At 48.2% G+C, this 27882-nt stretch overlaps 11 protein-coding genes across 11 annotated transcripts; 6 read left to right on the top strand and 5 right to left on the bottom strand.

Annotated features, from left to right (window-relative positions):
- Positions 1-814: 814 nt before the first annotated feature.
- Positions 815-1879, top strand: N7529_004868 (RTA1 domain-containing protein; the record flags this gene model as incomplete). The annotated part of the gene is made up of 3 exons (XM_057240395.1): positions 815-1037; positions 1109-1201; positions 1260-1879. The coding sequence occupies 3 exons, from the start codon at positions 815-817 to the stop codon at positions 1877-1879; spliced, it is 936 nt and encodes a 311-aa protein (XP_057099690.1).
- Positions 1880-3245: 1366 nt separating this feature from the next.
- N7529_004869 (uncharacterized protein) lies at positions 3246-3715 on the top strand (the record flags this gene model as incomplete). The annotated part of the gene is made up of 2 exons (XM_057240396.1): positions 3246-3554; positions 3668-3715. 2 exons carry the CDS (start codon positions 3246-3248, stop codon positions 3713-3715), a joined length of 357 nt encoding a protein of 118 aa, XP_057099691.1.
- A 391-nt stretch (positions 3716-4106) lies between these two features.
- On the bottom strand, positions 4107-4922 carry N7529_004870 (2EXR domain-containing protein; the record flags this gene model as incomplete). The annotated part of the gene is made up of 1 exon (XM_057240397.1): positions 4107-4922. The coding sequence occupies one exon, from the start codon at positions 4920-4922 to the stop codon at positions 4107-4109; it is 816 nt and encodes a 271-aa protein (XP_057099692.1).
- An 872-nt stretch (positions 4923-5794) lies between these two features.
- N7529_004871 (uncharacterized protein) lies at positions 5795-6972 on the top strand (the record flags this gene model as incomplete). The annotated part of the gene is made up of 3 exons (XM_057240398.1): positions 5795-6099; positions 6158-6784; positions 6834-6972. The coding sequence occupies 3 exons, from the start codon at positions 5795-5797 to the stop codon at positions 6970-6972; spliced, it is 1071 nt and encodes a 356-aa protein (XP_057099693.1).
- Positions 6973-7482: 510 nt separating this feature from the next.
- Positions 7483-8095, bottom strand: N7529_004872 (uncharacterized protein; the record flags this gene model as incomplete). Its single annotated transcript, XM_057240399.1, has 3 exons — positions 7483-7634; positions 7693-7882; positions 7943-8095. 3 exons carry the CDS (start codon positions 8093-8095, stop codon positions 7483-7485), a joined length of 495 nt encoding a protein of 164 aa, XP_057099694.1.
- A 624-nt stretch (positions 8096-8719) lies between these two features.
- Positions 8720-10601, bottom strand: N7529_004873 (F-box protein; the record flags this gene model as incomplete). Its single annotated transcript, XM_057240400.1, has 2 exons — positions 8720-9103; positions 9162-10601. The coding sequence occupies 2 exons, from the start codon at positions 10599-10601 to the stop codon at positions 8720-8722; spliced, it is 1824 nt and encodes a 607-aa protein (XP_057099695.1).
- A 787-nt stretch (positions 10602-11388) lies between these two features.
- On the top strand, positions 11389-13395 carry N7529_004874 (GMC family oxidoreductase; the record flags this gene model as incomplete). The annotated part of the gene is made up of 4 exons (XM_057240401.1): positions 11389-11786; positions 11849-12426; positions 12471-13136; positions 13190-13395. 4 exons carry the CDS (start codon positions 11389-11391, stop codon positions 13393-13395), a joined length of 1848 nt encoding a protein of 615 aa, XP_057099696.1.
- A 945-nt stretch (positions 13396-14340) lies between these two features.
- On the top strand, positions 14341-14851 carry N7529_004875 (putative glyoxalase family protein; the record flags this gene model as incomplete). The annotated part of the gene is made up of 3 exons (XM_057240402.1): positions 14341-14474; positions 14528-14724; positions 14775-14851. 3 exons carry the CDS (start codon positions 14341-14343, stop codon positions 14849-14851), a joined length of 408 nt encoding a protein of 135 aa, XP_057099697.1.
- Positions 14852-15863: 1012 nt separating this feature from the next.
- N7529_004876 (uncharacterized protein) lies at positions 15864-16298 on the bottom strand (the record flags this gene model as incomplete). The annotated part of the gene is made up of 2 exons (XM_057240403.1): positions 15864-16166; positions 16218-16298. 2 exons carry the CDS (start codon positions 16296-16298, stop codon positions 15864-15866), a joined length of 384 nt encoding a protein of 127 aa, XP_057099698.1.
- Positions 16299-16911: 613 nt separating this feature from the next.
- Positions 16912-17097, top strand: N7529_004877 (uncharacterized protein; the record flags this gene model as incomplete). Its single annotated transcript, XM_057240404.1, has 1 exon — positions 16912-17097. One exon carries the CDS (start codon positions 16912-16914, stop codon positions 17095-17097), a length of 186 nt encoding a protein of 61 aa, XP_057099699.1.
- Positions 17098-20522: 3425 nt separating this feature from the next.
- On the bottom strand, positions 20523-27538 carry N7529_004878 (acetyl-CoA carboxylase ACC1; the record flags this gene model as incomplete). The annotated part of the gene is made up of 3 exons (XM_057240405.1): positions 20523-26961; positions 27023-27288; positions 27380-27538. 3 exons carry the CDS (start codon positions 27536-27538, stop codon positions 20523-20525), a joined length of 6864 nt encoding a protein of 2287 aa, XP_057099700.1.
- Positions 27539-27882: the final 344 nt, after the last annotated feature.

Genomic DNA, 27882 nt, shown 5'->3' on the forward strand with positions numbered 1-27882 from the left:
TTTGAATTGGTAAAAAGAGGAAAGAATCAAGAAGACATAATCAAAAAACGAATAATGCACTCATCCCATTCACGTGTCGAGAACGGGCCTTTACATCGGGCCTCAGCAGTCAATTCTCTAACTATGATAAAACACAAGGCAGACTATAATCCCCCTTGAGAACATCAGTTATTTTGTTTCGCCTTATTCCTCAAGCTACTGTTTGAGTTTTGCGACTTGACCCATGCTGGAAAAACATTACAATGTATAAATAACATTCTTGATATTTGATTCCAGGCCGGTTGCAGTTATCCCACGTTCGTGCAGAGACCACCTAAAAACGGCGTAATCAACAAAGACTCGAGATATCCGACGATTTGAACGATAATGACGTTGAAATTGATGGAATCAATCCGACGGCAATGTGCGGCCACCGAGACCACCAAGTATCCAATCAATTTTCAAGCCCCTAAGGCCATGTCTATAAAATGTGGTGACTTGAATTTTGAGGCTAATTAATTTCTCAAACCTCTAAGCCCCTAATCAGTTTCATATGCTCATCGCAACGAATTTTAGGGCTCAGTGGATCATGGGAGCGGATCAGGAGTTTCTCGACTCGAATTTGAGCCTTGAATCTTCATTGGATGCCGATGCTTGATCACCACTCTTCATCGAGTAATTATGCCGGTTTCTACCTGATACTATATAATCTAGTCTTTTCTCTCTCTTATTGCCATGAAAACATCGAAATTCTCATCTCATTCTTTCCCAGGCTGGCCTGGAAAGACCTCTTTACATCGTCCCACACCATTATGATAAACGATTTTACCTCGCAATGTCCAACATCCACCAGGTCCTGAACAAGACGCAGCAAGCCGAACTACACCGGGGTTGTCATCCTTACCACCCCGGTTGGCAAACTGCATATGGATATGTCCCATCAGAAGGCGCAGGGATCGCGTTCTGTGCCCTATTCGCTGTATCTATGGTTATCCATATTGTCCAGCTTTCATGGAAGCGTACTTGGTGGCTTTGTGTTTTCCCAATTGGATGTTTAGGTATGAATCCTTCTGTAGGAAAAGTTGAAATCTATATACCCTGAGCTAGACTAACATAGTCATATCAATAGTCGAGCTACTTGGCTGGGCTGGTAGGACGTGGTCTTCTATTTGTGTTTACAACCAAAATGCATTCCTCATGCAGATTTCTACTTTAATTATTGGTGAGATCCCATTCATCAACTCGACAAAGAAGGTGAATCAGAACTAATCCCAACCTAGCCCCGACATTCTTCACGGCCGGCATCTATATCCTCCTTGGCCGCTTCATCCAAATTTTCGGCCGTGAATCCTCGATCCTCTCACCAAAAGCATACCTCTGGGTTTTCTGCACCTGTGATATTATATCGCTCGTAGTACAAGCAGTTGGCGGCGGTTTAGCCTCTTCGGCATTCGCCAAAGAAGGTGGCGACACAACACCAGGGACAAATACCATGGTGGCAGGTGTGATATTCCAACTCGCCTCAATCACGATCTTCGTCTTCTGTGCCACAAAATTTCTGCGTCGTGTGAAAAAAATGGGCGTTTTGCAAACAGCCTCTTTGTCTTTCATAACGCTCATGGGCGCAATGGTCGTCTCGGTTCTGTGCATTTATGTTCGTTCTATTTACCGAACAATTGAGCTTTTGCAGGGCTGGAGAGGCTATTTGATTACCCATGAGCTGTACTTCACTGTGCTTGATGGTGTGATGATGGTTGTGGCTGGGGCTGTCTTTAATATCTTCAACCCCGGTTGGTTGCTTGACTCTGTCAAGGGGGCCACTCTACCTAAATCTCGGTCTGCTACTGAGTTGACGGAATCCAAGCCTGAATATGAAATGGAAAGATCGCAATGGATCTAACCACTTTGGAGGCTATTGTCGAAAGTTCGAACTCAACTAGTGTCAATGCTACGACTTTCTTTATAGTAAAGTGATTAATGATATTATATATAATTGTGGCAAAGAGCCATATCCTTTTTGATGTATGGGGTGTCATGCTTGATCACCACACCTTTATGTATTCAATCAAAAAGTCATTGCACGGCAAGTGACGCTCTGCTACACTACTTATACATATTACCCATAACTATTTCTGATTTAAAGCTTTTAGAAGACCATTAAATTACGTCTTGTGATCTCCAGAGCTCAGTATAGAGACTTGTAATTAGCCTTTAGAGCCAATTGAAATACCGCTTTCTACCACTTCCTAATTAACTACCATTCACCCTTGACAAGAGCAGAGATTCCATTCGCCTCCGCAGCCCTTAGTGTCAAGCCAGAACGTTTGAAGCTCGTATACATATTTAATGACTTAGACCTTGTGAATCTGAATCAAAGTTCTGGGTTAGGTATGTCATACCTGTAAATGTAATTGAACACTGAATCAACGCATGTATTGGAGCAGAAGAGAGAAGAAAACATTGGAGGAGAAATGACGATGAAAGCTGCTCCGTGAAGAGCTAGGTGTTAGACTTGACCTTAGTTTCCATACTCCGAAGTTTCCTGTGCTACCTCACTTAGCTGATGATGACCCAAGAAAATATGGCTCATCAACTTGGAAACATCCTCATATGGCTATTGAAGTGCAACCCCAACCATGAGCATGTGTTTATGATTGATTGTCGGGCATACCATTGTGTGTGATTCGCCCAGTGCTGAGTTTAATGTCAATATCAAAACCTTTTATCCCCACACTGAAGAATTAATCTTGAATTGGGAATCGAGAGGCGAGAAACAGGCAAAATATCTTTCTGGAAGCTCAAGGGAGCAATATACGTATTACAAGGAAGTGGCACACAAATGGTAGTACGGTGTAAAGCGAGACTATCGGATGTACCGGACTCATCCCATGTCAGGCTTCCCCGGGAATGAATAAACCAAGAGCACGTAGTAAGATCACGGGGTAGGAAGTACACTGTGGTACAATGGTATTTGTTAACGCCCCGAGATCTCCACGCCCATAGACATAAATAGTTTTGTAATGTGCTCTGGAAGATCTAGCCTTCGATTATCTTTATGTAAGACTCTTGCAACTTGAAAGGGCCAAGCAGAAGATATTTGGATCTTAAGATATTGTATTGCTCTATCTTGGAAAGGCAAGCCCGACTTTAACACACTGAGACTGGAGATTCCAGAAATACTTTTGATATCGATTAACGGAAAGGAGTGAATATATGCTTACATTGAGGATAGGAAGAGGCCTGAACCACCGGGCTTTACTCAAACCATGGCGACATCAAAGCATTTGCTGCTTCTACTGTTGGGGTTGATATTTCTAACCGTCGACGTGCTTGGAGCGAGAGTGGCTTATACTGCATGGTATCGAGAAGGCCTTGGTGGTAAGCCAGGCTCTACTAGACGCTACGGACAGTTGAAGGATGTGGATGTGGAGCCCCTTCTAGCCCACATCGAGGAGTGGTCGGGTCGCAAGTTTCAGGCTGAGAGGGGAGAGCACAATATCATCATCGTGAGGCCGTTCCACCGTACTCGAACAAAGACTCAAGCCAGTGGAGTAGTACAGGAGGAGATTCAATTGGTTTGTAGGAAGTTAAAAGAATGTGGACCAACGACAGAAGGATAGGCTGAGTGAGACTTATATGTGAGTTGCTTCTAAGGCCAAAATATCTTTGATATCACGTTTGAATTTAGCTTAATAACCCAGCTTGCCCAGGCAACAAGCCCAATATCCGGACTTGAGATGGTGATTTGCAAGGTTATATTGAGGTGACAATGTGTAACCATGTTGAAGTTGCTTGGCCGTTGTATGGAGTTCTCCAACGGAGTTTAAGCTCGGCCGGCCAGCGGGATCCTGTCTTTACCAAATAAAAAACGAGTCAGTTTGTTGCATTGATTACCGAAAATATCATTGAGCTAGCATGAAGCTTTGTGGCTCAGATCCTCAGGAGGCAGGCTGACATATCAGCGCCCTCCGGTAGCTTCGATCTTTGTTGAGCGAAGGTAAATAATAGGGGGTGGGCTCTTCAGTTTGATTCAAATTTTATTGAACTATTTGCCTCGTCAGAATGTTGATCGACATGTTGTGCAGAGCTGGTGGTGGGTTCTGTCTCCCCCTGGTACCCCACTGGAACTACCACCTCCTAACAACATGCCCCGGCCGTATCTCGAAGTCACAAACTCTAGTATCTAGCAGCCCTTTGATAGCATCATCTACTATCCCGATCATGTCGTATACCCGTTGAAACGTTTTGTCATGGAGGCGATTACCGGGCTTCACCACCATCTTTTCGGTTCTTTTATTCAAAATAAAACCCATCGCTCCATTAGCGCCATCGATTTCCCATCGCGATTGCATATCGAGACTCATATCATCCTCAAATTCTGGTTGCGGGTCTGCGACGACAAAAAGGAGCGGGCTGGAAACGAGGCACCAAATTGTTTCGCTTAGCAGACGAGTACTTTCAGCCTGAAAGAGCCCTTCTGGTACCGCAAAGTGTAGCTCTGAAGGTACGACCGAAACATCGTCCACATCATCGACCGGTGTAAATCCTCCCCAGCTCCGACGGTTGAAATCCTCGACAAGGCTGTATGGAATGTAGATAGTGTCTAGAGCAGGATCGAAGGGACGTAGGAAGGTATAACAGCTTTTTTCCATGTGAAAATTGACTTCCATTCCGATAATTGGAGCCCAGGCGATCGCGGTTTCACGGGCCTCGTGGTTGACATAGGCGATTGGAATCTTGACTCGTACTTGACCGAGCAACTCCGGTCGTAGTTCAGCTTCCACGGCGTCCAACCATGAATATAGCTGCCAGGCGTCACTTCGGTAGGGGAACAAAGCTGGGTCGTCGTCATCAGACATTGCTTCACGCCATATCAAGAGGCGCAGTTCTGGAGGGAGGGACGCAAATTGAGGGAACGAAAAATTAGTCGCAGCTTCAGTCATCGTTTATAGATTTTTGATAAAATGAGCGAATGACAGGAAGAAATCAAAAACCAAGTTCATGGCGTAGAAAAGAGGCTTGGTGCCACGGGTAGTACAAACAAATTGTGATGGTTTTGCCCGAGGCACTCACTTTACACAAGACAACATTTGAACACAATAGTCCCTTGCAGAACTTCTATCTTTCATTCAAATTTTTGCATGGCAAACAAAACGCATAACATATCTCCCAACTCGCCATCAAAAAGCCTAAAGATATCAGCGATTTGGAGAGTCAAATGTAAGAGAGATGAAGGATTTTCTACCCAGAGCGAAATAGGGCCAAACGGTAGAAAGGCCTATTGATATCGAAGAGATTGACACAAGACTTCACTTGCTGCTTAGACTATTTCTGATCGATTGTGTAATGGTATATTCATTTTGATCTTACTGACTGGCGTGTCATGTATTCAAGGCACTTCGCTGTAAGTAGCTGCTATAAATGAACGATTGAGAGAGCATCGGAAAGACCCTCACAACATGTCTTTTACGAAGAGATGTAAAAAGCATGTAGAAAATTACAATAAAAGAACACTGAGAGTTTTACTAGACAGTATAGACAAGAGGGAGAATTGGGAGAAGAGATCGAAGAGTTGTCCCAGTTGTCTTCATCTAAATTTCGACGTCCTTCAAAGTGAGCCAAATCAATGGTGCTCTTCTTCCTGTTGCTCTTCTGCGTCTTCTTTCTCTTTGCCCCTTCTTCAATATCCCCATCAGTTTCCAATTCACATCTCGTTAATTTTCCATTCGGCTTGTATCAGAGCCGATAGGAAGCCTCTTTGATCGCTTCTCGCTTCCTCATCCATCATCTCATCTATCTCGTCAAGGCTTTGACAATGCATGTCCTATCCACCTTACACAGACCTCCCGAGATGGATGCTCGACCATTCAAGGATTGGCCATCCAGTTTTGCCATTGCACTGGCTCGTCTCGACGAGTGGTATCAGGAGGGAAAGCCATTTTTTACGAAGAATGATCTCGAAGATCTTTCCAACCAACTCAACAGGCGCTATCCCACACGGCGCACGAATGCCCAGCGACGTTTAATCGCGGTCAAGGGACTCACTGGGTCCGTGGTCCTCTACTCGGACTTGACAGGCCAGATCATTCCTAACCAGGGTCCAAATGAGGAGTGGGCCGTGTAAGTAGTGACAATGATGAATTCTACACTGAGCTCCAGCTAATACCACCAAACCCAGGAAAAGCCCCTACGTCAGATATGTTTGCTATGAGAAGCTCAAAGAGGTACTTCGAAAGCCAAACGCCAATATCGTTGAAGCTTTCTATCCGATGCAAATTGATCACCTCATGCTCCGCAGAGCGATTAATACCAAGAAGCCCTTGACTCCAAAATGGGCGGAGTGCCCCGAGCCCGTGGAACAGTATCTCAAACAGCATCTTGAGTCCTGGAAAAAGACCACCGAATACCACAAGCTTGAGAAAATCCTCAAGCTGTTCAAACACGATATCACAAAGGTCATCAACCTTGGATCGGGCTGGATGGAGTTTGGCATGGGCCTTGAAGAGTTCTCTCGCTGCGCCACACAGCACGCTCTGACAATCGTGCTCTACCAGTTGCTGCAGAAGAAAACAAATAATACCATCAAGCATTATGCACAGGATCCTGCCTATACCGCCGTCGATATTCTTGCCCTTTCGCTACACGGCTGCGAAGTCCTGGAAGATCCCCAGGCTTTGATTGAAATCGACGACGACTCAGTGGTGTTTGCCTGCTGCCCTGGATTTCCATTGAAAGATATCACCACTGATATTGCTCGACCTGCTATGTTGATCTGGGATCAAGTTCATGAACGTTTCGGTGCTCGGTAAGAGCTTGCCTAAACACTATTCGTGACTCGTACTAATTAGTTCCAGAAGCCAGAACCCAAACTCTCCCCGTGTCCGGGAAATGATTGCAGCTCACTATGATTGCCATAGGTTTTGGGACCAAGACCCACAGCACCCTGCGCCATTCAAGTCGGACCTGGTCGTCTACATCCGCCGACGCAAGTGAGAGGTGAATACTATGATGCAAAGTTGAAGTAATGGGTGATTGTTCGCTCTGGGGGCATGAGGAGAAAATTTCCAGGCAAGCATTATTACCTTTGATTGAATGGAAGAATGAAACACTATCATAAATCCTTTAGTGTATCCATATCTCAAAACTTGATCAATATTCCATACATGGCTTTCTATCTTACCTTCCTCTTACAAGTCTAGTAACACTCGTGGATGTTACTTTACTTTGGTACTAGCTTTGTATACATCTGCTAGACATAGTTCTATCGTTTCGCTTTTTCATTTTTTTCTTAACCTCCCTTGGTACTCTCTTGCCCCTTGGTACTCTCTTGCTGATTCCGTTATGATTGTGAGTAGTTATATGGTAGCTAGTCTGATCTTCTGAGCCATTTTATTTCACTCTAGTTTCTATATCAAGGAAACATGGCACCAAAGCGAACATCAGCACAATAAAAGAATCAAGCAAGGATAGATAAAAGAAAAGTCAGAGAGCTGGCTTCCTACTTCAACAAGACATAGGAGCTGAAGTTTTGAGTGTCCTAGGTCCAGGAAGGACTCCATTCGCTTTGTAGAATCGTCTGTCGCGAATGGAAACAAAAGCCAACAATCCAGCAAAACCACTGCATGAATTTAAGGTTAATGAGGAGCTCATCACATCTGCAATCACCGTTTCACATCACTTACCACAGAAAGAAAGCCAATGTAGCGGCAATACCACCCAACGCCCGACTACTCCCGTTAGTAGAACCTGTAGTCCCCATGATGGTGATGATAAAGAGAGCAAACCAAAAGACAGTATCAATAATATTCAAGATCATGTACGCTTTTGTGCTTGCCCAACGTTTGAGTCGGTCCATGTGAGTCGTCAATATTTGGTAGGTCATGAAAACGGCGGATTTGAGGCACTGTGAGTATATATTAGTGAGCAGGAAACAATTTGGGTTTGAATAAGACCGAATGCTTACCACAGCGATTCCCCAAACATTAGTTCTTGTCTTCGGTGTTCCGTGGTTCGCAACGCGTGCGATGATCAGAACGAAGACAAGAAAAGCCAGGGCACCAATTATGATGTGAAGTCGGAACTTGATCACAGGGTTTCTCTCAATTGATAGATCCATTGCTGTAGTTGAACATAGGAAATGACGTGTGAAGAGTCGGTCCGGAGAAATTGTACAAATCTTAGATTAATCTCGCTATGGGAATTGATCACTTTAAATATTGAAATCCATGATGGTGAGTCTCGTAATCGTTTAGAATGTCTATTGAAGGCAGAATAGTTTCAGATAAGTAAAAGATTGGCTGGGATCTGACGAGGTCTAATCTTAGTGCTACAGTTCGCATTCGTATTCTTACCCATATGGGGAGATGATCACCCAAACACAATGTTTTGATTTGGACTCTACCTTTTTTCTATTTTCATCTTGCCTGCCGTTGAATGCCATTAGAAATGCTGTCCCCAAACGGCTGTTTTCTCGTCGATGTACTGAATTTGGATCGATGTGTTGGCTGTCCAAGTCCCTTCGCAGGAGATGCACCACAACGATACCGCCCAAGCCTTTGATGGTTAAAGAACTGTGGTCGATACACCCTGAACGAAACAGCCATTGGTGGTGAGGCTGAATGAATTAGTTATGACGAGGGCGGGTCAGATGAGACAGGACGCTTGGAAAGAATCAACGCCAGCCAAGCTACCAAATCAAAAGCATGGAGCCTTTGAGACATTTAAGTCGGCGGACTCACACCTAAGCCCCCTCGTGTTCATTTGGTCCTTCTTCTTCTTCTTCCTCTTCCTCCTCCTCGTCACCCTCGCCCACACTCTCCCACTCGTCCTCTTCAACATCAGATTCCTCGAAGTCTGCTTGTTCTCCAAGCATGCTGAGCAATTGCAAGAGCGCAGCTTGCGCAGGCCAAGCCTCCGTCCCAGGCAATGTCTGACTAGTGCCTTCTTGACCTTCTACATTCGCCACAGGAGACTCATTTGAATTGTAGGTAGCGCTAGACTTGTCGGACAACCCGGGATCTAAGCTGATAATGCGAATGGCCTTGGTAGAGAAGACGCGGGGAGGGTTGGCGCCTTGCCGAGGGGGTTGCCCATCCGGGACATCGGAATGACGCCATCCAAGGGTCTGTAAAGGGTGATTTTAGCTATCTTGCTTCGTATTCGTGTTCGGGTGAAGGACCTACGGTATATGTAGTCATGATGGCATCGTCAGCCAATGCCATATAACTGATCGGAACAGCGAGCTGTGGGGCGGAGCTGGTGAGCAGGGAATATGAAGCCCGGGCAGGATTTTTAACGTTTTGAATATGGTTGTTGTCATCGAGAGCGACCACATAGACTCGGTCTTGTATCTCGAACATAACGCGGTGGTTACGAATCGATAGCCAGCCACCAAGGTCAAAGCCTGAACCATCCGACTCGCATTCTAAGATAGAGCTGTTCGCCACGAGAGCTTCCGGGCTTTGAAGGGCCTTACGGAAATCGGAGCAAATGAACACACGACCTGCACGAGAGAAACCGACAAATAGATCGCCTTGCAGCATTCCCGCCCCCCAATCATCCTCTCTGTGCCAGACATGGTCTGGGTCATCTGGTGGAGAAAGAGGGCCTTCTGATATTTCGATCGGCACCAGGCAGTCTGTACGGGGAGCTCCTGGAGGGAAGAAGCGATGTGTTGGACCAAGTCGCGCAGCTCCTGCTAATGCCTCACCTGGAGATGTGTTTGATGGCGGGGGTGGGCCGGCATGATACCTTTTCGTCACCTGCGACGGCTGAAAAGTACCTAGAAACGCACCAGACTCTTTACTGTAGGCAAAATAACCCTTTCTGCCCATGGAGTAGATCACAATGTCTTCGCTCTGATCTAGATGGCCGATGCCATCTCGTTCGATCTTCAGATGAGTCTTCAACTGAGGTGGTCGTTGCGTCATATCGTACACAAAGCCCTGACCCTCATTGGAAACGACACAGAGCGTCCAGTACGATAATTGAAATCCCCTGGTCTGGCAATCGTGGTTCAACCTCGCAATGCGCTGGAACTCTCCACGCTTGGCACCTGGTTGGTCTGCTTGCCAGACCTCGATTGAATCTCCGTCGCTATCAAACACAACCATTCCGTCTTGGTACTCCAAGTGTGCATATGGACGGACTCCATCTTCGTGCCATAGTATCTTGCCGGTGTCCATATCAGTGACATTCAATCCACCGGCGTGGGAACTGGAAATGAAAAAGCGACGCTTAAAGTCGGCGCGGAACCGCCACACGGGATCGTTGCCAACTTGCAGTATTGATTCCCGATTGATCGGACGCGGCTCGGCCCAATTGCGGGCCAGCAGTGTCTGACGCTTGCACAGGTCTTTCCATGATTCCGTGCCTTGCCATATTTTGGTGAAGCTGTGGGATTCCGACAGAAAGGAGAAATCATGAGCACCCCCGGTCGGCTGGGCGGTTTTGGATTCGGAGGCGTAGATGACCTCTTGGTGCGTGACATCGATAAAGTAGTTCCAGGCTTTGGACGTTGCGGTCAGGGATGCGAGTGCGGAGATTGGGGTGAACTCCAAAATTTGCAGGACAATCTCTGGAGGAAGGACAGTGAGAGGGTCCAACACTGTGGTAATAGTCATATTGAAGAATGGTGTATTGGGGAACAGTTTGAAGTGGGGGATGAGTATTTTGTCTGATCCCCATGCGATGACGTAGTGCCATGTGACGGCAGGCGCTCGACTAAATTTTAAGCTTAAATCAGCTTAATCTTATTTGTATATTTTGTCGGCGAAATGAAATTCATTGCTTACTGTAAGTATGTTATATCTTCGATTTTATAACATAGGTCAAATGAGTCGTGTGGGATCCTTTGCACCAGGCGAAATTCCCGGAACAGACCAATAGCTAACCAATTGAGTCCCAACAGAAATAACCAGGTCTGTGTTCTGAACCTCGAATAACACGCCACCACGATGCGATGATGGGCAGGAACCACCCGGCCTAAGTACCAGGTCCATAGAAGCCACTGATACTGGCGATATCAAGCACATCAGGGGGATCGGTAGTGACTAGGAGGTATATATAAATCTCAGTACGGAGATTGGCAGTGGTACGGAGTAGTTGGAGCGGAGATATCGTTGAGGTATGTAGGTAGTGGTGGTTGGAGTCACGGTAACGGGATCAATTTTGTTTGTCGTTTGTAGCGCGAGGCCACAAGCCATGATTGTCGCAAGGAAATACAGTGCTGCAGCTCTAAAAATCATGGTAACAAAGGAGCTAAAGTATTGAAGATTTTCTATTTCATTCTCTGTTTACATTTTTCTGAAAAGAAGGCCCGGGCAGTGTTAGGCCGCACATGGACTTGGGCTTACATCCAAGCCTCTCGTATGTTTGTATACCCCGCCCTCTCAAGCCACACCACACACCATGGCAAACGAGGCTCTTCAGCATTTCGCAGCCCTCAGTCTGGACTACTTGATTATCGGCGGAGGAACTGCAGGGCTGGTTGTTGCAACGCGTTTGAGCGAGAACCCCGAAATAAATATCGGGGTACTCGAGGCTGGTCCATCGGTGCTCAACAAAAATGGAAACGAAGTCATCAACGTGCCCGGTCGCTACGGAGAGAGTATTGGCTCCGAATACGATTGGAAGTTCCAAACCACGCCACAGAAAGGACTTGGAGGGCGGTCGCTGCCTTGGCCACGAGGTCGTGTACTAGGCGGCACAAGTGCGCTCAACTTTATGGCCTGGAATCGGGGTCACCGCGAGGACTATGATGCGTGGGAAAATTTAGGGAATCGTGGATGGGGATGGGATGATTTATTGTATGTATATCGAGCGTTCCTTTATCTGCCTTGGCCAAATATCTTTTATTGAATCGCTTCAGACCCTTCTTTCGCCGCAGCGAGAATTTTCATCCACCAAGCGCTGCTCATCAAGAAAAATATCAATCTTCCTACGTTTCTAAATTCAATGGGACTGGGGGACCTTTGCATACAACTCACGTTAAGCAGTATGGTCCCGCGCATCAGTATTGGCACGAAACTTTGAATCGCCTCGGCATTTCCTCTAGTCATGATAGTCTGGCTGGTGTTAACGTGGGCGCCTGGAACATGGTCTGCACAATCGATCCGGATAGACAAGAACGCAGCTATTCCGCCTCGGCATACTACTCGCCTGTAGCCCACCGTACAAACTTGCACATTTTGACCAACGCAACTGTCATGGAGATTCTGTTTGATTCGGAAAATGAGATCATGGTTGCAACAGGAGCTCGAGTGCGCTATGATGGCATTGAGACCATCATCCACGCCAACAAGGAGGTGATCCTTTGTGCGGGTAGCGTACAGTCGCCGCAACTATTGGAACTGTCGGGAATTGGAAATCAGGATATATTGGAGGCAGCGGGAGTGAAGGTCAAGGTTCACAATCCAAATGTGGGAGAGAATCTTCAAGACCATATGAGTAAGACTGAAAGCGTTGTTTCCCTTTCTGGGCTGATTTTGTAGTGACTGCCATGATTTATGAAATTTCACCTACGCTCCTCACTCGCGATGACATCTTGAATGACCCAGTCAGACGACAAGCAGCCGACCTTGCCTACCAAACCTCCCAGACTGGGCCCTGGACTGAGATGCCGTGTTCTGTCGCTTATTGCTCGCTCTCACAGATATTATCATCTGAAGAATGCGCTGAGTTACACGCCCGAGCCCAGGACATAGCCAGACAGGTTGGTCGGCCACACGACGCTATTCTAGCCAATCAGTTTGAGCAAGGGCATGAACTCGGCCAGGTTGAATATATCTTTGATCTTGGAAATTGGAGTCCATACTTTGTTCCCGAGCCAGGAAAGAAATACGCAACGATGCTGCAAATGCTGCAGTATCCTTTCTCTAGGGGGTCTATTCACATACCGTCCAAGGCCGAGAGCAATTGCGAAAAGACCACCATAAATGATAAGCCCGTTATTCATCCACGATATTACCTTGGACCTGGTGAAATTGACAAGAAGGTCATGGCGAAGGCACAAAGGTTTGCAGATCGTATCTGTCAGAGTGATCCGCTGTGCAAAATCGCTCGAGGCCGCGTATTCCCTCCTCCTTCCAGAGATTCGGACTCCGAGGACTCTATCTACGACGATTTTGTTTCAAACTATACAGCTACTGATTGGCATCGTAAGTTGCACTCCCAGGATGACGCCTTCGATTAGTCGCTAACGGATGAACAGCAGTGGGAACCTGCGCTATGGGCGAACGAAGCGGGCCTAATGCCGGGGTTGTCAATGAACGCCTGCAGGTGCATGGAGTTTCTAGTCTGCGAGTGGTGGATGCTAGCATTATGCCTCTGCAGGTTGGCGCACACATTCAAGCTACTGTATATGCGATTGCCGAAAAGGCGGCACAAATGATCGTGGATGATCACTATGCAAGATGATGGCCAGCAAATTGGAAATTCTAATCGTCAATGCTTTTCCTTACTTCTGCAATAGTGTGTTGGAAGTTGGATGAATTTTATTAGAATTTTCATGATCACATTTTCTTCCTGGGTCGGTCAAATTAATTTAGAGTATGACCATCGACGTTAGTCGCAGTGCTAGAGGCAGCAGAAGCCCAATATGGGAAGTTGAGGGCAGCGATTCCAGGGCTAGCTTTCTCATTGTCAAAAACGAGAAGTATGCCCAAGTGGTAATTAATGCAGCTAAATTATTAGCACGTAATAACGTACGTTGTTCAGCTCGTTACTAGGATCAACTGGCGAATCTGAGATGCTAATGAGGAGCAGACAGTCATTCCGGAATTCCATTTTTTTAAGACCATGAGTTTTTCATGGCGGACTGTTTGAAGCACATGGTACACCCAGAAGACTTGAACTATCTTGAATGGCTATTAAGAGGGGTTCACACTTGGGGAGCAGATTCGTCTGCACAGTGCCAAAATAATAGCACCACATCCAGTGATCGATGTGATCATTACCTAGGTAGTCATTACTAATTATTTATTAACTATGTAATTGCCCGCAATGCCAATAATGTAGCATGTACAATATTGTGCAGATCAAAAGCCCGGAGATGCGCCGAGATTATCGGCTAATGCCGAGTTCTCTGCGGGGACTACCAGGAAGGGCCATGCCGACTATTTGGGCATTTGATTCGGATACTTTTCCAGGTATCATCTCAGACACTTGACATATACTGATTGTACTGTCGATTGACCACGATTGACCTCCACACTACATGTTAACTAACCGTTGACTCACTCGTCATACACAACTGCGTCCGACGCGGAAACTGATTCCCGCGCCGCTTGAACCATATATCCTGGACTGCGGGGGGCTTTCTTAATTCCACATTCCAACCTTTCACATCTCACATCCCACATAATGATTTCCGGAATCGCACACATAAACCTCACGATCCCCCAGGATACATTGGAGCAGGCCAAGGAGTTCTATGGCACTACTCTCGGTCTCACCTCCGCACCGGTACCGGAGGCCCAGAAGGGGACGATCCTATGGTATGTGCCGAATTCCGACCTCCAATTGTTTTCCATTTCTGACCTCTTCCAAGGTTCAATATCGGCTCTAGCGGACAGCAAGTGCACATTACATTTGGTACAACCGATCCAAACTCCTCCCGGCACCCATGCTTCAAACTTGACTCTCGTGAGGAACTAGAAGAGATCAAGACCAGTATATATGATCACCATTTACGAGGTGGACCTGCAGCTCCAATGGCTGCTGATAAGCCCGGTGAGATGGATTCTGGTAAGTTACTACGATCTCTGACTGAAGGTCTCTGCTCATTGAATTTGTAGGCACCCAAGGGAAAGAATATCCCACTCGATTCTTTGCCCGCGATTTTGGTGGAAATCTACTTGAGTTCACCTTGTAATTAAATTTGGATTTTGATGCCAATACAATTACGCTTCATTTGAATTAGCTTCAGCGATGGTGGAAATCAACCTTGTTTCGAGAATGAACTTACAAACTGGTCCGGAAAGGAGTAGAACGCTAAACTTTCCAAAGCATCTCAGATGTACACAAAATCAAACGAAACCATGCAACATAGAATCGCAAAACGATGGAGGCCCAACGTGTATTGGAGAGCTTGTGGATCTATACACATTCTTGATATCAGTGGATCCACACCTGAAATATTACAACCAAAGTGAATAATTTCCATGCCATCGTCCTTGTTCCTTACTGCGAATGCAAGGAGAACTTCAGTTGTTGAGCATTCGTGGGAACACGATCTCATTGCTCTCTCTGTGTCACTTTGAATAGAAGTCTCACCGTTGTAACAACTTCGGACGTTACCAACCAATGTTGACATACGAACAACCGTGTCTATCCCATTCGAAGCAATTGTGCTCGACATCAGTAACGTCTTTTTTAAGTGGTCAGGGAAAGCAACCGGTACACAGCAACTGTCTTTGAGCACATTACTGAATTGCGACCTTTACTCTCAATGTAACCGAAATCTGATTCCTTGGAAAGCGAGTTTTGTGAAGCTCGAGGCTCTCAACTATTTGGATCTATGTGTGCTAATCAGCGTTTACACTTGATAAGATGCAGTGCTGGACTGAGTAGCCGGACTTGAATAATTAGGAATTCAACACACGCATACTGAAACCTGGCTACCCAGTAATTAAGAGCAACCATTCAATGTGACATGTGGGAAAGCGAGAAGTAAAATTTGTGAAACGAGCATGCTAGGGGCTAGTAATCGAAGAAAGAAGTTTATTGAATAAATTACACGGAAAGAGAGTGAATCAAACAAATCCGAGGTCTGAGCCCGTGCTGACTTCTTTCGGAGCGCCCTCATAAAAGCGGCGGCAGCTCAGATAGGAAATCCACACCCGCCAGCGACAGTCCAGCACGTATAATTGCATATGTGCATGTAACTAATGGTTCTTCTTCATACGGACCTCTTTCCAAGCCTGAACGCTGACGATTCCCAGAATCATTAAAAACAGAGCTATCAGAATGAATGTCTTGGCAACCATGCCACATGATTTTTGACTACTCTCTCGCCTTTCCCTTCGCTCCCGCTGCCGATCACACTCAGCACAGTGAGTATGCTGGTCTGCTTGGCCGACTGTCGTAGATGTCAGTTCGACAGGATCACTATGATGGCGATGACCTTGTTCCACATCTGTGTGAGGAATTATGTCTGACTGCTCGACCACAGCGTACTGCATGTTTGTCTGATCAGCAATCTAACACTTCCATACATTTTCCTAGCCGGATCCACATACGCCGTTGCTAGAGCTTGCGCCTCGCTCGTGGAATAAATCCTCATAGGCGGGGGCCGCCTCCGTGGGTGCTGGTTTGCCCATAGTGAATTATGAAGGCTCGCGGTGTTGTCACTTTTCAGTCTTATAGAACAATGTGAACAATTTCACGGAGTGTCAACTTTATGAAAATACCATATGTCATGAAAGGGTGGTTGTGACTAGGCAACAATTTTCTTGATCGACGTCAATAATTGATAGTCAGCATGGCCTAGAACGGCCTAGTGTATCAAGTGTGGCTGATCCACCTGATGTCCAGGCTCGAGCTCTACCTTCAATGCACAGCACGTTTCATACGGCTTTAATTTTTTTTGTAGATCATGATGGCGAGAAAAGAATTAAAGTAAGCACCCATGTTCTGCGAAGTCATGATAGATCCTTAAGCCCCATAGGGTCAGGTATCGCGAGCCGCCTTTTCCATCCCTCGCCGGGAGACGGGTGCGGAGACATGATTAACGTCCAACAGCTGGTATCTAAAGCCAAGACCGCCCCTACGCTCTAACATGACCTCATCCAATATTGAATTCAACCTTCACGCTTGACAAATTTGCAAGAACTCCTTTCCATCGTTTGTCTCCCCTGGCTTGGACCATGCTATAGAAACTTACCAAGGTGGATCTATGGTAAAACAAAAGAAAGCTCCCATTCCGAGCTCGATATGTTAACCTGGCTGAAACATCTGTTCACTCTAAAGGCTAAAACATCACCAGCTAAGGCTGAAACTCCTCAGCATATCGAGCAGCTAAAGCGCAAAGATAAATCGCATATCCGAACACATAACAAGCGAGTCCTAGAACGCGAGCGCGATCTGCGCCGCAACTACACGGGCCAGAAGGGCGAGTAGAAGAAGTTGATTGCGAAGGGTGGGTTTATGGGTGTTTGTTAAGTGGATTTAAACCTGTTACTTTGTTTTTCACGGATGCCGTTAGGTCACTTAGTTATTTCTTTCTTCTTACTATTCGTCGCTATAAGTAAAATCTTGAATTTGAACGACGGCTTTATTATAAATTATTCTTTTTTTTAACAAAATTCATAGCCCGCCTTTACCGCTGTTTTTGTCTTTAGTGCTAGAGCTTAGTCCCTATCCCTAAAATATACGAAGGGCGTAAGAAGAAAGGTGCTGTTCTTCCTCTTATAAAGGACTAGACTCGGCGCCTTTACTTTTAAGAACTCGTGGGCTTTTATAATTAATCGTAATAACTTCTCGACACCGGGAGAAATGTAGGATCCGTGGATGCTTATCTACTGCTATAAAAGTAGCTTAATATAAGGCCTTAGTTCTAGTAAGACGATATAGCAAAGCTGTATTAGTAGCCGAGGATAACAAAAGCTACCTATAAGAGTCAATGTTGCCGTTATAAGTCTATTAAGAACGTTTACGGGGCTAGCAATATTGTGTAATGGCCGGGAAAGCCTAGAATTCAACTTACGAAAGCGAGCATGGCCAAGTGTCAGCCATGACAGTGTATGGAACCTGTTTGAGGTACTTCAATTTGTACAGACACGTGTCGAGAGCCACACACGAGATCTATCTAGCACACGCGGATTATTGTTGTGATTTCATGATGGATTAGCGAGAACCCATTCTAGATATGTTCGGTAGATCACACTTCGACGACTGAGATACCACTGCCTCAAATACTCCCTATTCGGGTCATCCGCAGGTTTCCCCCATGAACCACGCATGCTTTGAAACCGTGTCGTAAAATACTGCCTCGTTCCACAACGGGCGGCAATCTATGTAAAAATACGTTATACCTCAACTGGGAGCACTCCAGTGCCCGGTGGTCAGAAAGAATGGCGAAAGACCCCTATACCCTTAGGCCAATCAACTCCGGTCTTCGGCCGTAGTATTCACCAAGGCAAATGCTACTCCGAGGTGACGAACCAACCTTCTACTCTGTTTGAAGTGGGGTTTTCGACCCACATCGGACCGGAGTATGCACCTGGAGGACGGCTCGGTCAATTCAGATCGTCCATCAGGGAGGCTAAACGAAGTAAGTAAGGATTCATTCTCTTCTCTTTTTGACATTTGTGTTTTTTGTGTCTAACCCTGAGGGGTTCATATCGAAATTAACATACCGCGGAGGCTTCAACCATCTCTATCTATCCTCCCTCTATATGTTTAATTATTTATCTACAGGATGACGCTATTGGAACTCCCCGCGGATTCAATCCTGCACATTGCACCCTCCCTCCCTGAAAGCGCTCTCGCCCATCTACTACAAGTTCATCGCTCTCTTTACAAACTTCTCCTCTCGAATCTTTACCAGCGCCATATACGAGACTGTAAACTTCAAGAAGGGCTCTTCTGGTGCACTGCCACGGGTAATGAAGCAGCTGTCAAAAAATTCCTTCACTACGGGGCAGACGTGAACGCCTCCATTGGCATAGGCTCAATTCGTCGGCGTGCAAAAATACCTTTCCAGCCGTGGTTCGATGTGCAGACACCCCTGAGCATAGCAGCAAACACAGGAAACGACACATTAGTTGCCTTACTGCTAAACCATGGGGCGAATGTTTACGGATTCCCTTCTCGTCACTGGGGCATAACCCAGCCGGCGGTAGTAGATGCCCTATTATCGGGCCATGAGAGCACGGTCCGGCTTTTACTATTGCATGGGTTACCTATCCATGAGCCTGGCATGGAGCAGGGCGGGCTGGTTAAATGCGCAATATCCAGGGAGCAAATTTCTCTTCTCAAATTGTTAGTTAAGTTTAAGGCAGATCTCAATAATCCCTAGCAGGGAGAGTATCCTTTCAATAGAGCTATGTCGTCTCGCAATCTCTTAACAGCGATAGCTTAGTTCCTGCTAGATAATGGCGCAGATATAAGTTTAGCGAATGGTCCTGGCCTTATCTTAAACTAAGCGATTTATAGCAGAATTGATACTTTGCGTCTATTACTTGACTATAGAGCAACCTATCCGCTAGATGAATTTAAGAGATGGTTTAAGATATTAGTTAACAGGTATACAGTCGAGACCGTACATCTATTGCTCGAATACGGTTATACGCAGAATATCGAGACGCTGTCGATTATAGTAAGGGCTCGGCGGGGAGATATATATGAAATATCGTATCTAAGTATAGGGTTTTAAAGAGTCAAAGGTTTCCGGAAGTACTATATCTCCTGATCTCGTTATTCATGCTAAATAACTTGATATGTTCAGCGTATATCTAGGCGATAATTATTTTTAACCTTCCTTTTGCGTGTTGCGTATTTTCTTGACTGGGTTGACTGGAGTAAGGGCACGTTGCCCTGCGTGGAATTATTAGATGATCAGTGAAAGGTAGGGCTAGATGGACGTCTGGTCGGGGACGACGGTGAAAACGTCTTTGATTATGAGTCTTTATTGCTACTATAGAGCATAAAAATTTCAACGATGCACTTCCCTAAAGTAACGAAAAGACATATAGGAAGAAGAGAAAATTTAATTAAAAAAAAACTTTATCTATGTTTTAAACCTTTGCAGAGTTACGTTAAGACAAAAATACGATGATATAAGTGCACATTTAACAAATCAGTACTACTCCGATGAGACTGTTGAAGCGGCACGGCACCCTTGTGACCTCGTTGAAAATGACGGGGTGTTTGTCAGACTGGATGACCGAGTCGTAGGCGTAGGAAGTGCTGCATGTGGCCCCGGGCCTATGGAGGACTGCTTGGTAAAGGTGCAGGATGTCACTTTTGGTGTGCTTTTAGAGCCTGTATCTGCGTGAAACAAATGTTTATCTAGACTTAGATCTATTTCTAGATAAAAGCATACTGCGATATATATTACCCTGCTATGTATAGTGCTCACTCGGAACTTGTTATTATTCAGGTATACTTTCTAGGCTTTTCGGTCTCTTTTAGCTGTCTTTTTTCGGGTCATTTTAACCTTCTTTCGAGATGCTCGTTGTATCATCAATTTATAGCGGCTGAAAATCCTATAATACCGTCTCTCATTGGGACATTTTTGATATAACCTGTTTCCAGACATATCAGATACTGTTTATCATGTTTTGTTTCTTCATGTTGCGTGATGATGTTTACGATGTCTGCCACCTTGGTAGCAATCTCATCGCAGCAACGTTGAAAGTATATTACGACAAACTAGTGGTTTTTACTCTATGGTCTCTTCAAGGGGGAGGATAATGAATGAATTATTGAAATGTAAATTGAAATTTGACAACAGTCCGATATATGCTAGACATGAGAAACACCATGCAATCTGAAACAAGAAAAAAGCATCAAGTCATAATCACCCTACAAGCGATCTATTTTTAAGCGGAACCGAGGTACTTGAGCACACTCTCGCGCTCCTCAACAGGCAACATAGAAAGCACCTGCTGGACACCACGCAAACCACCCTCCTTGTTACCAATCAACAACTGCGCAACCTCAGAAGCAACGCCCTCGGTGCGGAGCAACTCGACCTTGGTCTGAACAAGCTTCTTGTTCTCCTCGTACCAAGCAGCAACCTTCTGGTCATCGTGCTCGAGCTCCTCGTCCAAGAGCCCAGTCCAAGCGTGCAGAGTGCGCAGGTGGGCAACACGGGGCGACTCGGTGGAAGGGTGGGATCCGGTGGTGGGGATGGCACCGGCGGCACCGGTGCGGGGTGCGGGGGAAGCAGAGGCAGCGACCATACGCTTGACGATGAGCTCTTCGCTCAAACGACGGCGCAGACGCCAGTAGAAGAAGCGGCGGGAGTTAACCCACTGCAAAGGCTGGCGAATGGCGTTCTTGGCTTGCATGCGGCCGGCGCGATCGTGCAGATCGGCGAATTGGAGGGCGATCTGCATGTAGACGGGCAAAAGCTGCTCTTCGCGAGCGGCCATCTGGGACTTGACGTCGGACAGCTGCTCCTTGGTAAGAGAAGTGTCTTCCAGGGCACGGCGGAGCTCGCCGTACTTGGCATCCAGACGGGCCATGGTGTCGAGCTGCTTGTCGCGGCGGTACTTGATACCAACGATACCCTCGGGTTCGAGAACACCTCCGCGGGAGTCTTCATCGGCGTACATCTCCATCTGGTCAGGGTTGATGGTGGGATCAACGACGACCCAGGATCCTCCGCGAAGCTCACCGTGGGGTGGGATGTAGACGAAGACGGGCTGCTCGTACTTGACCAGGGCGTCGACAATGTACGAGCCGTACTTGAGGACTTCGTTGTACATGTCACGCTGACCACCAGAGAATCCACGCCAGTTGGCCAGGATCATGACGGGCAGCTGTTCACCGTTGTTGAAGTCGCGCAGAGCCTGCGCAGTCTTGTATGCCGAGTTGGGGTACCAGACACCGCCAGCCTCGTTGGAAATCATCTCCATAGAGTCGGGGTTGGCGGGGTCGGCAGGGGTGACGTTCTCGACGCTGCGAGTCTCGACAGCAATGACACCCATGGGGATACCACCGAGGCGGGCACGGCCGACGACGACAGTGCGGGCCCAGCCACCAAGGGCCTCCTCGAACGAGTCCTTGTCAAACAGACCAGGAAGGAAGCCGTCAACGTCCTCCTTACCGCCGATGAGCCATCTAACATCATAGGTCTGCTTGGGGGGAGGGAAGTAGGCAACATCACGATCCCAGTTATCGGACCAGGGGCGGATGGGAATGGGAGCACCCTTCTTGTCGGGCACGAAAGACATCCACTCAACAATCTTCTCGACACCCTCGAAGTCATCGTTGGCAGTCATGTGAGAAACACCGTTCTTATACATGATCTGAGTACCACCAAGCTGGAGGTTGGAAGTGTAGACCTCGCGACCGAGCAGCTTGTTGATGGCAGGGGCACCAGTGAGGATGATGGGCTGGCCCTCAACCTGGATGGCACGCTGACCAAGACGAACTAAGTAAGCGCCAATACCGACAGAGCGGCAGGTAACGAGAGTGATGGTGAAGATGTCCTCGTAAGCTTTGGAGGTGGCACCGGCAATAAGACCGGAACCCTTCAGACACTCGACACCCAGACCGTCCTTAGCACCGATGACAGTGGTGATCTTGTGGCGCTCTTCGCCTTCATCATGGATCATCTCGGTGATGACTTCCTTCTTCTTGCTAGCATCGAAGCGCGCCTTGACCTCGGGAGTGAGGTAGAGGTACTTGAAGCCGGCCTCGGGCTTCTCGGGGTTTTTCCAGGCAACAGAGAAGAATGGAATCAGCTCGTCGGCCATGCCGATGCGAGCACCGGAATTGGCAGACAAGTAGATGCGCGGGATACCCAGCGACCGGGCAAGCTCGGTACACTTGTGGAAGTACTTGTCTTCCTGGGGACCGAACGAACCAATCTGGAAGGTGATGTCGTTGGCGACAATGATGAATCGTCTGCCACGGGGATACTCAGGAGTACGGGCGGTGACAATCCATCCAACCATACCGTGGGTGTTTGTGCCGGGCTCGCGAGCAACCTCAATGAGGTTGTCGGTATCATCGAGAACAAGCTCGCTGTAGTCCATGCACTCGCCGACAGGGGGACGCTTCTCATACAAGGAGGGGATGGTCTTCGATACCTTGGTCCAGCTGTTCTGGAAGGCCTGGCGGAAGAGCTCGGGGAAATCGTACACGTACTGGGTTCCCATCAAGTGAGCCTTGTAACGCTTGGGCTGCAACCACTCCTTGGTAGGATAGGGAGTAGAGACAGGGCGCATGTGCATGGAGCCGAGCTTGGTGGTACCACCAATGCTCTGGAAAATCCACTCGCCCTTCTCAGACTTGCGCTCGATGTAAAGCTCAACGTTGATGATGAATCCGTAGGTGTTGCTGATGATCACACGGAGAGGGTAGGGCATGCCTGTGGTGGGGTCAGTGCAGAGGATACGGATCTCGGCACCGGTGACACGGAGGCGCCAGAGACGGCGACCGAAGCGGTCGAGGAAACCGGCGAGGGCCTGCTCAACATCATCTGGCTGGAGGTTGAAGACAGGGGAGAAGTTGATGAAGATGTGGTTCAGGTCGGAGTTGTTGTTTCCAATAATCTCCAGAGCGTCCAGGATGTCGTTCATAAGGCGGTCGGCCTCGGATATGAGGTACTCAGCGGTAGGGATATCATCGCGAAGGCGGCCGGGACGAACGACGGCGCGGATGAAGTAGCGCTTGTCGACAGCCTTATCGTTCCCAGCGCCCTTGCCAATAGCCTCATACACATGGATGCTGCGGTTCTCAGTGAAGACGGGCTTGATGTTGAACAAGGAGAGACGTCCAAGCTCGAGCTGGAAGGCAAGAGCGGGCTCGTTATGACGGATACTCAAATCCTCCTCGTAGTGGGGACCGCGGAAGGTGAAGTAGCCAGGGTAGACGCCCTGCTTGCCGCAAATGAAGGTAACACGACGAACACGGCGGGCAAGGAGCTCGTCCTTGTGGTCAGCAAGAAGCTGCTTCATCTGTCCAACAAGCTCCTGGTCATCGAGATCCTCGATGTCGCGGATGGCAATGTTGCAGACACCAGTGAGCTCACTGTCGTGTTCAACTTTGGGGATGGGGCGACGCTTGCCCTCAAGGCTGGCGATAAGGCCTTTGTCGCTGGGACGCTTGGCATTGGAGCCGCCGAGAGGGAAGGACTCAAGAGCCTTGGAAAGGATATCCTGAGCATCCTCCAAATACTGGACAGGAATGATAACACCCTTGCGGACCGGGTCACTCAGGGGGTCGTTCAAAGAGGAGAACTCGCTGATAGAGTTGATCCGCTTAAAGGGGTTGACCTCCGAAATGGGTGTACCCGGGGCCGAGGGCTGGGTGGAAGAGAGGGAACCGAACTCGGGCTGGCCCAGCTTGCCAAGGCTGAAGTCCCAGGATAGGAAGGGCTGCTCAGTGGAGGCATCGTATTCGATGCCCTTGAGGGTATAGGCACGGTAGGCACGGCGCACGTAAACTTCCAGAGCAGCGAGGGTAACCCAAGGGTCGTTGTGGACGAAGAAGCGAGGAAGGACATCAAAGACGGTGTACTTCGAGTCAACAACCTCCTTCAAGATATCGAAGGAAGGCTCACGGTGCTCCCAACCGGTCTCACCGTAGCGAGACTCAACAACAGAGGACTTGAGGATGTGCTCCATCTGGGACAGACGCTCATCCAGAGAGGGCATGGCACACTGGATCAAAACCTCACGGGCCTTGAGAGTGACCTTGGCAGAGGAGCGTGACTCGAGATCTGTCAACTTCTTGAGGATAGGCTTGAAATACTTGCCAACATTCTCAACATTAGGCTGGTTGGGGCGGTACATGTCCAAAATGGCCAGGACCAGGTTGTTCTTGGATCCAATGCGGCTGTGAGATAGAACAGTGTGGACAATGCCAGTGATATCATCCTTGTTCTCCTCACGGAGCTTGAGAATGACGTCCTCATCACGGAAGTTGTGAGTAGAGAATAGCTTCTCAACGTCATAGTACTGCTCGAGCAGACCAATGAAGACATTGTACTCGTTGGACTTCAAGCCATCCACGTACTTGTTGATAACCTGGACTAAAGGCAGGAGGGTAGCCTTGAGGATATCAGCATCAGCAGGTGCAACATTCTCCTCGATGAAGCGAACGATAGCCTTCTGGAGCTGCTTGGCAGGGAACTCGGCCTTGCGAGCCTTGGCCTTATCAACAAGGGCTTGGAGTTGAGCATCCAGCTTCTGGGGGATACGGGAGTGCAGCGCGGAGGACTGCGCATTCCACTCGCCGTAAGGAAGGTCGATGTTACGCAGCACCTCAACCAGATCATTCAAGGTAGTGCCCATGATGACCTGGTTGTCGAAACCACGGAGGATGTTCTCCAGAATGCCGTGGAGCAGGAAGAATCGCTGCGATGGCTTGTTACCAAGGACAGTGGGGGACCCAAGCTCGGGCAGCTGTCCAGTGAAGGGCTGAGCGTGCTTAACGCGGGAGGGGTCATCCAGAGCAAGTATAGCGAGAATGTCACCAGCTTCCAGGGTGGCACCCGGTTGCTTAATGAGCTGCACAATACCATCCTCTTGGGCGATGAGGGGCATGTACATCTTCATGACCTCAACCTCGGCATACGACTGGCCTGAGCGGACGTGCTGACCGTTCTCGACGGTGAACTTGACAAGCTTACCAGGAGAGGGAGAACGAAGTTGAGTGGGGTCGTTCTCCTGCTCCAGAAGACAGGTCTTGCCGTCAACGCTGAGACGGGTCGCAGCGGGCTCTTCCTTCCAGTAGACGTTGTGACTGCGGCCATCGAGCAGGACCAACAAACCACCGTCAGCCAGAGCACGAACGCCAACTGAACACTTGGAGCCGTTGATGAACAGGTGGTAGCTGTCCAAGCTGGCGCGAGTGGCAGTGAACTTGTAGCGCTCGCCCTCGTAAATAAAGTCGACGGGGAAGACAGTCTTCAGGATTTCCTTGGAGGGAACCTGACCCTTTCCGAGGCTAACGCGATACTCTTCAATGCCAGCCTCGCTAGCAAGATGGGCCTTAGTGACTGCACCACAAATAATGGCAACAATCTGGTCAGGGCGCTCAGCGGTCAGCTTGTTGGTAATGAGCTGGTCGAGCCATCCAGTGGTGATGGTGTTATCCTCGAAGGCGGGGGTTTCCAGAAGCTTAATTAAATACTCGACAGTGGTGCGGAAATCACCACGAATGCTCAGCTCTTTCAAAGCAACAACCATGTGCTTGCGGGAGGCAGATCGGTTCTCGCCGTAGGCGAAAATGTGACCAAACTGACTGTCGGAGAAGCTGTGAATACCACCGGCAGTACCGACAGAGAAGTAACCCCACACATTGGAGGAACTGCGGAAGTTCAGCTCGTGCATAGTACCACTGGAGGGCTTGAAACCCTCGCCAGGATCTTCGGAGGTGATACGGCAGGCAGTGGTGTGGCCCTTGGGCTGAGGACGGCGCTGAGTCTGGTAGCTCTCCTCCTTGGAGAAGTCGAAGTCAATGTCGACGGAGGTGTTGGGGTCCACACCGTAGAGCAGACGAATGTCACGGATGCGGTGAAGGGGAATACCCATGGCAATCTGGAGCTGAGCAGCGGGCAAATTGACACCAGAGACCATCTCGGTGGTGGGATGCTCGACCTGCAGACGGGGGTTCAACTCAAGGAAGTAGAACTTGTCGTCGGAGTGGGAGTACAGGTATTCGACGGTACCGGCAGAAACGTATCCGACCAAACGACCCAAGCTCACGGCAGCGCGCTCCATGGCCTGGAAAGTGGGCTGCTTCGCAATAGTAACGGGAGCTTCCTCGATAATCTTCTGGTGACGACGCTGAACGGAACAATCACGGCCGAAGAGGGAGATGTTGTTGCCGTACTGGTCAGCCAGCAGCTGCACCTCCAGATGGCGGGCGTTGCCGGCCAGCTTCATGATGAAGATGGGCGAACCAGGGATCTCGTTGGCGGCGGCGTTGTACAGAGAGATGAACTCCTCCTCGTTCTCGACCTTTCGGATACCCTTACCACCACCACCTTCGGAGGCCTTGACCATGACTGGGAAACCAATCTCCTTGGCCTTCTCCAGACCTTGTTCCGGGGAGAAGGTGCAACCTTTGTTATAGGTTTCATCCTCGACCGTCACAATACCATCGCTGTCAACCTTGACGGCGTCGACACCGGTTCCAGACCAGGGGATACAGGGCACACCAGCATGCTGTGCAACAATGGTGGAGGAAATCTTGTCACCCAGAGAGCGCATGGCCGAGGCGGGGGGTCCAATGAAAATGATCTTCTTCGGCGACGCAGCAAGTGATTCGGGTAACCGAGGGTTTTCGGAGGCATGACCCCTGCAAACTGAGTATCAGCAATCCGTTCGCAATTCTCCATCTCCATATCCAAGCCACTTACCATCCTGCCCACACAGCGTGAACATCCATTCGCTCCGCAACATCGACGATCAGCTCGACGTTGGCATAATTATTATTATTAGTTCCACCGGGAACCTCGACGTATTGGTCGGCCATACGAATATAGTCGGCGTTGGCGTGCAGATCTTCAGGCGTGGCCATCACGGTAAATTGGATGGCCCGTTCGTTGCCAAAAGTCTCGTAGGCCCATTTCCGCACTGAACGGATCTCTTTGACAGCAGCGATACCGTTGTTGGCGATAAGCACCTATCGAGAGTCAGCTTCAACCCCTCAATTCTCGCAGTATTGCAGTGCTGTAATACTGCAATTCGCTGCAGTAATTTCGAAGGTTGCTTACCGATGTGATGACAGAGTGACCCTCGTGAGCGGCCACAAATTCCTTCACTTTGCTCGGGGGTGCTGATTCGAGGGCATTGCCACCGATGAAATGTGAGGGAAGGTTGCTGTGCTTAGCAGAACTGCCGTTGACCGGAGAGTTGCCATTTGTGACACCCATGATGATTTGATCACAGGTCAGATTCCCATGTAAGAATTGAAAAGCTGAATGCTAAGGCGCGGTATGCAACAGCGCCGATTAATAAGAAAAGTCGGGTAATGTACAGATGTTGAGAAGTGGCGGAATGTGCCCGGGTAGCTTATCACGGGCAGAAAAAGTACGTGGAAAGAGATGGATGTCAGGAGAGTGAGATAAGCGTCAGGAATAAGATCTGCAAAAGAGAGAAAAAACCGAGGTGTCAGCGTCAGAAGAGGAAACAGAAGGCCAGATGCGGACAAATGCGGAATTGGACTAAATTGGTAGCTACCGATGTAGCCAGTTCGCAAACGGCAAACTATACTCCG

Source organism: Penicillium soppii (assembly GCF_028829465.1).
Source record: "Penicillium soppii strain IBT 18220 chromosome Unknown utg000004l, whole genome shotgun sequence".
Classification (NCBI taxonomy): domain Eukaryota; kingdom Fungi; phylum Ascomycota; class Eurotiomycetes; order Eurotiales; family Aspergillaceae; genus Penicillium; species Penicillium soppii.